Source organism: Nannochloropsis gaditana, assembly GCF_000240725.1.
Source record: "Nannochloropsis gaditana CCMP526 unplaced genomic scaffold scaffold1088, whole genome shotgun sequence".
NCBI classification, from domain to species: Eukaryota; class Eustigmatophyceae; order Eustigmatales; family Monodopsidaceae; genus Microchloropsis; species Microchloropsis gaditana.
This window is the reverse complement of record NW_005802865.1, coordinates 1-7,484: the sequence shown is the minus strand read 5'-3', so window position 1 is coordinate 7,484 and position 7,484 is coordinate 1. Positions and strand designations below refer to the sequence as shown.

At 55.8% G+C, this 7,484-nt stretch overlaps 3 protein-coding genes across 3 annotated transcripts; 2 read left to right on the top strand and 1 right to left on the bottom strand.

The window, feature by feature from the left end:
* Positions 1 to 2: 2 nt before the first annotated feature.
* NGA_0713500 (uncharacterized protein) lies at positions 3 to 1,073 on the bottom strand (the record flags this gene model as incomplete). Its single annotated transcript, XM_005852558.1, has 2 exons — positions 218 to 1,073; positions 3 to 103 (listed from the first exon to the last, which is right to left on the bottom strand). Coding segments are annotated over exons 1-2 (924 nt in total), but the record flags the coding sequence as incomplete, so codon positions are not given.
* A 469-nt stretch (positions 1,074 to 1,542) lies between these two features.
* On the top strand, positions 1,543 to 3,158 carry NGA_0713700 (uncharacterized protein; the record flags this gene model as incomplete). The annotated part of the gene is made up of 4 exons (XM_005852560.1): positions 1,543 to 1,571; positions 1,712 to 1,933; positions 2,101 to 2,427; positions 3,044 to 3,158. 4 exons carry the CDS (start codon positions 1,543 to 1,545, stop codon positions 3,156 to 3,158), a joined length of 693 nt encoding a protein of 230 aa, XP_005852622.1.
* A 2,521-nt stretch (positions 3,159 to 5,679) lies between these two features.
* On the top strand, positions 5,680 to 7,249 carry NGA_0713600 (uncharacterized protein). Its single transcript, XM_005852559.1, has 3 exons — positions 5,680 to 5,781; positions 5,952 to 6,556; positions 6,870 to 7,249. Exons 1-3 carry the CDS (start codon positions 5,697 to 5,699, stop codon positions 6,993 to 6,995), a joined length of 816 nt encoding a protein of 271 aa, XP_005852621.1. The 5' UTR covers positions 5,680 to 5,696; the 3' UTR covers positions 6,996 to 7,249.
* Positions 7,250 to 7,484: the final 235 nt, after the last annotated feature.

Sequence of the window (7,484 nt, the reverse complement as noted above, 5' to 3'; positions counted from 1 at the left end):
GCGGAGACGAAGCCCTTGTGACGGAGGTATTCGAAGACCTGCCCCTTGGGCGAGCCGTTTAAGTCCCCCGTGAAAATGATGGGGAGGGGGCCGAGATCCTCGTCTGAGGGGGCCGGGAGGAGAGGAGGGAGGGAGGGAGGGAGGGAGGGGAGGAGGGAAGGAGGGAGGGCATGAGCAGGGGAAAAGCCGCGGACGGAGACAGAGCCCTGGCGCTTACCGTGTTTGTACTTGTCGATGAAGCCCAGGATCTTCTGCACCTCCCGGAGGCGGATACGGCTTGAGTAGGCGTTGTGGGGGAAGAGGAGGTGCGTGTTCACCACCAGCAGGTCGCACTGTTCCTGCTCCCCGCCCTCCCCCGCTTCCTCGTCCCTTAGCCGCACCCGACAGAGGAGGCCCACCCGGTCACCGCAGTCCAAGAAGAAGATGGGTCGGTAGTCCACCAGCTCCACGCGCGGGGAGACAAAGCAGGCGACGCCGTCTCCCCTCGCGTTCGTCCGCTCCACCTCCACCAGCTTGTACCCTTTCTCCTCGCAGAGACGAGAGGCGTACAGCCGCCGATAGGCAGAGCCCTGCGTCCAAAACTCCTGCACGCAGAGCACGTCCGGTAGAAGTCTCTCGTCCTCCCCGTCCCTGCTGCCCAACAGCCTGTCTATGACGCGGCTGTGTCGGCGGAGGTATTGCTCTTCAAAGGCACTCTCACGGGTGCCGTTACTGTCGACGCGTTTAAAAATGGGGGCAAGGAGGTTCGCGCTCGTGATACGGAACGTCATGGCTTCAAGAGGAGAAGGGGCAAAAGCGCGGCGGGCGGGCAAGGCAGGGGTAACGCGCAGGAAGGCAGAGGAGGAGGTGAGCGCGGTCAAGAGGAGGACGAGGGGAAGACATTGCACGAGGAGAAAACGCGGAGGGGAGGAGACGACGAGGGCGGACGGAGAGGGTGATGACATTGGTGACGAGGGTAGGGGCGGGGAGGAGGGGGAGGGGGAGGAGGAGGAAGGGGACGAGGAAGGAGAGGAGGAAGGGAGGGAGGGAGGGGGGGGCATCTGGTCTTATACCGGTCTCCTCCACGCACTTGATGGCACGACCGGGTGCGGGGGCTGATATTGGCATAAGCCCTGCACAAGTGGAGGCGCGACGCCCACTACTGAGGTGGGAGGTTGAATCGGAGGAAGGCAGTGAGTGTTGAGCTCGGCGTACTGACGGGCAGGCGGCTTCCATTTCGACGTGCCGGTTGACCACCTTGAAGGGAGTGAGATCATCCCGCCAACAAGGTGCAAAAAGCCACGGCCAGGCGCGCGTGCTCCGTGTCAGCGACTCGCTGGGTGCGCCGCAAGATGCACCATGGTAGGTTTGGCCGCTGTGGGTGCATGGCCGGGGCGCGTGGTCTTTGTGTCTTAAGGCAGACGTCCTGACTACGGCTCAGAGGCTGCATGCCAAGGTCGTATACTCGCTATTCGACAGCGAGAGGTGAAGGACGCATACGTATCGCTTGCCGACACTCACAAGCCAGAAACTTGCCGCAAGCTCTTTTTCACGCGAAAACACATGCACATTGTGCAGGCGACACTGCTAGGGTATCACTGGACATAAAGATGCGTTCGTTTTGGGCTTGTGTTCGGAGGTAAGATTCCCTCTTTTGTTCCATGATTTGTTTAACGAGTCTCTTCTTCAAAGGGGACGAAATTGATTTAGACTTTCCTGGGTCGATACACAGGCAAGATATCTTCGAGAAGCGGTGCCACCGAAATTTGTGCCACATTTCAAGTCGCTCGATTGCTAGCACTGGCCACATAGGCTCGGGCAGCACCAATGCCCAAGGCCCCCAACTCTTCGCGTTCGACGAGGCCATGGCCATGCGCGAAGTCTCGCCGTCCTCGCCGCTTTCCTCCCATCTGCCCTCCAGACCACGAGTTTTCCAGGGATACCTCGATGAAAGGTGAGAAGGAATAGCATGGGCGCGAACGGGAGGAAGAGAGGGAGGAAATAAGACAGAGGCTGTCAGCTACGGTGAGAGTTGCCTTGCTGGAACCGAACACATGCAAGGAGGCAGGCGGAGACTTGAGACATGTAAACGACGCACCCGCATCCTTTTTGTGCATGCAGGTGGTCCTACGGGGATGCCCCGAACGGCGGCATCCTCACCTCCATGGCCATCACGGCTGCCCGCCGCCTGAGCAGTCCTGCTCGCCCGGACCCTTTGTCTGTGTCCACCTACTTCGTCAAGAAGGTCAGGAGGGGGAGGGTTCTCGGGAGGGGAGACGAGCATCGAGGAGACGGCCAGAGGGAGCTGTCGACCCCTTTCCTTCCTCGGCTCCTGGCCCACTCACGCGCTCGGCCGTCCCGGTGCCCCCAGGCCCTCGAAAAGACACCGGTCTTCCTCCACGTGACGCCCCTTGCTGCCTCCCGCTCGCAGGAAACCCTTCAGGTCGGGTTTCACAGGCGTCTTTTTCCCCCTCCGCCGGGGTAAGCGCCCGCTTTCCCCTCATCTCCTCTGCCTTTCTCCTCTAGGTGACCCTCGTGCAGGAAAATGAGGCACGGGCCCATTTTCTCGCCACCTTTGGCGCTCTCGAGTCCTTCAAGGCAAGTCTTCAACCGCTTCTTGCTGGAACCTGCCAAAAACTGTCAGGGTTAGGGTCAGGGGCCGTTCCCCCCCCCCCCTTCCTCATTTCTTTTCTTTTCTTTCCCCGCCCTGATTATCGGGACCACGGCCTCGGCCACCGTCGACTGAGGCTGCTCCGTCTCACCTCTCTTAAACACCGCAGGGTTTGGACATGAACCACCTGCTTCCCCCCGTCCTTCCCCCCAGAGCCCACTGCCTGGACCTGATGGCGCTCCTCCATGAGGAACAGCCCGTGAACCATAAGATAGGGGACAGGATCGAGCTCTGGGTACCGGAGGAGTCCGCGTTTATCAAGGGTGAGGAGGGGTGGAGTGGGACGGGGTGGCCTGAGGAGCCCTCAAATGCTGACTAGCTCCAATCCCGGCACCTACAGGCATTGTCCGGGGGAAACCGATCGACTCGATGGAAGAGCCCTGTGTGCTGGAGGGTTGGGGGGCTTTCCGGGCCGACCGTGCTCCCGATGGCGAACATGGCAGGGATGGGGCGCCTGCGTCGGGCCTGGAGGGTCTCAGCGGGTCCTGGCGACGCCGGCCATGCCTGACGTCATTGGCCTTCTTCAACGATGCCTACCCTGCCCCTGTCCAGACCCATCGAGGGGGCAGCTCTAGACGAGATGGGGGGGAAATGAGCCAAGGATTGGGCGGGGGAACTGGGAACGAGGGGATAGAAAAGGGGGCAGGGGAACTGGGAAGAGAGAACTCAGGAAGAGAGCCATGGGCATGGATTCCATCACTGGAGCTGACGACGCACTTCTGGGAGAGCATTCCTGGGCCGCCAACGTGCGAAAAGGAAAACGAGTCGCGCTCCCAGATTGCTTCTACACATGTTCCTTATCTACGGCTGCGTTTTTCCACGCGCTTCGCCCGGCGGGGCCTCCTCTTCTGTGACAGTGAAGTGTGGGCGGAGGACGCTTCTACCCTTTATTCCACTTCACGGCAGCTGGCAAGGGTGTTAAATCCAAGATAAAAAATTGAAAGCTTTCAAATATCCTAAAAGAAAACATGGAAGAAAAAGTTGTCAACCTGGTTACCGGGCTTTTCCCATTTTTATAAAGTCCACTCATGAGTTCAACGAGTCCGCTTGAAAAACGTCGCCCTATCAAAATCCGCCCTTTTTATCGCAGCACTTTGCTGAGAGATTCCTCTAGAAAACCCTCAAAGATATGCCACTCTCGTCGCCAGTTCAGGAAGACCGCTTATTATAACCACGTGACAGTGGAAAAATTAAATTTTCAGCTTAGACCACCTGGCTTGTCTCATCTCGCCCAGCCACGAGCCTCAACGGCTAAAAAGTGAGCGAGGCCTTGGAGATTCAAGTACCAATTTACTCGGCCCAAGAACGAGATTTTTAAAAAATGTCTACATGGTTGAGAGGTTTGTAGAAGACGACTGTTATGGTGTCCTTATGTTGAGTTAATGATTAGTATATTTCATTAAAGATGGTACAGGAATCAGGAGGCAGGGGCAGGGATAGACGCGGCCGACAGCTGCTTCTTCAGGCTGCCGCTTATCTCAGACATTGGTGACGGATTAGCAGCGTGTTTGCAGCAATGGCACTGGATTTTTTTAAGAAATTTGTTTTCATTCGTTGTTTTTTTGTATGTAAGGGATTGATCATGGAAAGTCCGGAAAATTTATCGCGTTGAGTACACTTCCAAAGCGCGAAAAGGATAAAAGCACGAGGATAACTGCAGGCTGAAACCCTCTATGAAGGTGTAAACACTATCTTTGAATCATAGCAACGTCTTTTCGATAGAAATGTCGGTAACCGAAATAACAGAAAAAGTGTCTACAATCAGGCCTTTCCTGATGAGGGAGAGGGGAAATGTAAGCCCAGAGTAAGAAGTGAGTACGCCTTTCATTTAGCAGCACTACACCCTAACAAATAGAAGTATGACCCATCACCTAAGCCATTTTCACATTCACCCACCAATCGGGGAGCATGGCTTCAAGTATGGATTGAGCACTTTTCTTGTGTGCGCTTCTATGCCATACCTTTCCTTTCTCGCGCACAAAGCCCTCTGTATGTCTGAGCCACTCCCGCAAGCTTTTACGAAGTTGTTAGATTTTCCCTTGACAATGACCAGTATAGACCAAATAGCCGTCGATAGTATAGTAAAACTCCCAAAATAATATATTTGTGACGCGAATGTAAGGACGCAGATGCGGTGCATCCCTTAGGTATTACGGACATGGAGGCATTGTCGACACTCATTCTCACGTACACGTTTCCTTACCGAGACTTTGTTGATCCCCCTTAGAATTTTTTTTCAGGCGGATCAAGTTTGGGCTGATTTGGAATTTTTCCTCCCTAACCACATGGTTTATCCCAACTCTTGAAGGAAAAAATAACACCACAGGACTTGCCGGGGGGGGGGGGGGGAGAATACACTTTCCTGACACGTCTCGTGAAATTTCAGACAATATCGAGTGCTATATAAGCACAAATATTCAAACTTTGTCCAGATTTCATAAAATTACCTTTAATGAATGTTCTGCAATCTCGCGTCCCCCACTAGGCTCTTGCTCCCTGTTGACAGAGAGCCGTTGAAATGGGCCGACAGCTGACCTGCTGGCCTCTGTTATCTCGCGCCCAAAGAGATTCACCGAGGGTTGCCTAGGCTCTCTCCGCTCTCGCGCGACCAGCTTTTTAACAAAGTCTGCATCCGGTTTCCCTTAATTTGGTGACGGTCATGGGGTGGAAGGATTGAGATCGTTTTTTTTTGCATCCAGGGAACGTCTTTTCGGATTAATAGAAACATCGACTCCATGGGCCGCGGAATCCAGTTACATGTCTACGTGACTTGTGTGCGAGCTAGATTTGGCTGCGGCGCTGCAGCCGATGAATCTATCGTTTTTCTTTATTTCTACTATATTTCAGAGGTTGTCATTGCTTCTTGGTAACCACGCAAATCTCTGTGCGGGCAAAACGTCCACCACGGCATTCCTGGTTCTATTCCCTTCCCTCTCTTTCTTTCACAAGGTGACTTGAACACTTATTCTGATTAGATAGCATCAAAATTAAAATTATTCGCTCTGTCTTTTTGTCCGCTTTTTTGTCTTACAGTTAGCTTCAAACGATGCGCTCTCACGGCCTCTCTTTCATCGGCGCCCTGGTGGTGGCGGGTCTGCTGCCTCTGTCCGTCCTGGGGAACAAACCGCAAGGTAGACGTACAAGCCTTTCAAGCCACTCAGCGTGCAGGATGTCGCCCGTCAATACCGGCATTGCATTTTTGTCCTGTCTGGATGCATGCATGGGCCTGCGTACTCTCGATCAATGGCGTTTCCCTTAATCTCTTTCCTCCCCCTCTTTCGCACCCCTCTGCCCTTCACAGCCCCCCTTGAGTCCCGTCCCGGGCCCAACCGCACCACGGAGTGTCCGTACTTCTTCAACCCCAAACCCAGCGCCTTGACTGGCATCGGGAACGCCACCACGTTCGGGCCCCTGGTCGATTCGGTGGACTACTCACTCACGTTCCAGAAGATTCGGTGGGGCCGCAACACCTGGATCCAAGGCCGCTTCTACAGCAATGTCCAAGACCTGCCCATCGAGGACGTGACCTTCTGCAACATGCTGTACAACTACACGCCCGGAGGCCTCGAGTACAGCCCCCTGTACCAGGGTCGTGTCCGATTCTCCCCGCGCGTGAAAGGCCCGCAGCCCCAGCCCGTGGTCTACCCTAACGTGAGCACGCCGTACACCACGGGCGATGGCTTCGAGACGGTCTGCGTCACCGTCCCCTACGTCAAGGCCCGTGGCAGGCAAAAAGTCCGCTTTCTCTACTCGTCCAACATCTGCTCGACTCAGGTCACGTTCAAGGGGTGGGTGGAGTTCAAGAACCCCTTCGCGTCCTTGTACCCCGCCACTGCCCCAGCTACCTGCGAGGCTGCCGAGGTCAACTCTGCGCCCAATACCTTCAACAAAGTCCGCACATACGGGGTAAGTCTTTCTCTTTCCTGTCCCTCGGCAGCCCCTTCCCGGTTCGAGTCCGCGCGTGTTCCCTCCCAACCCCCCTGTGCCCATTGAAAATGCGTCTGTGGTTAGCCGGAAGAAGGACCCCTTTCTTGCTCGCCCTTCCCATTTGGACGGCGCATTCTTGCTGCACCATGTCCTAGAACGGGAGGCTCAGATCGCGCCTTCCACCCTGTCCTACATAGCCCCCCCGCCCCCCGCCAGTCGAACCAGTGCTTGTCAGAACGTTGCCCCGTGACCTATCTCATGACCCTCCCCCTCCCCCGCTACCTCCCCCCAGTCCGACAACAGGAACATCCCTGTTAGCTGCGGGACCTGTACACCGGGCCGCAATTGCAAGGGGAACCGGGCGGCGCACACGAACAGGAAGGACAACAGAGCCGAGCGCAAGGCGGGCAAGGTCTAGGGCCCCGGCCTGGAGGGGGGGGCAAGGACACGAGACTGTACTCTAGCATGTATTTCCTCCGGTAGCGCCAAGGGTCTAGAACCGAGGAACGAAAGGGAGGTTTCTTTTGAGAGATAAGTACTAATAGGGCGATTGAGTGAGGAGGCGACCAAGGGAGCCGTGGCGTCTCGGACCCGCTCAAGTCTATGATGGCGGTGTTTCCGCGCCGAATATGTTATTATGTTATTAAAGCAACAATCGATCGGGAGAAAAGATTCGGAAGGATAGGCCTAATCTCGCCACATATTTTTTCCCTGGCACTTGGACACTGCACATGGTTTTTACCGGCCCCGCCATCCGCTTTGAACTCGCGCATATCTACAAACCCCTCCGACGCCAGCCTCCTGTCGGCTTGGTTGTTCCTTTTTCACCCGCCGTGACGCTCTCGCTCCTCTTCTCCCTCCCCCTCCTCCCTCTTCCTCCTCTCCCTCCCCCTCCTCTCCCTCCCCC

Bases quoted from the DNA above. Each gene is read 5' to 3' on its own strand.
- NGA_0713600 (XM_005852559.1), top strand. From the start codon at position 5,697: ATGCGCTCTCACGGCCTCTCTTTCATCGGCGCCCTGGTGGTGGCGGGT. The intron at 5,782-5,951 runs GTAGACGTACAA...TGCCCTTCACAG, and splicing joins CCTGGGGAACAAACCGCAAG to CCCCCCTTGAGTCCCGTCCC. The intron at 6,557-6,869 runs GTAAGTCTTTCT...ACCTCCCCCCAG, and splicing joins ACAAAGTCCGCACATACGGG to TCCGACAACAGGAACATCCC.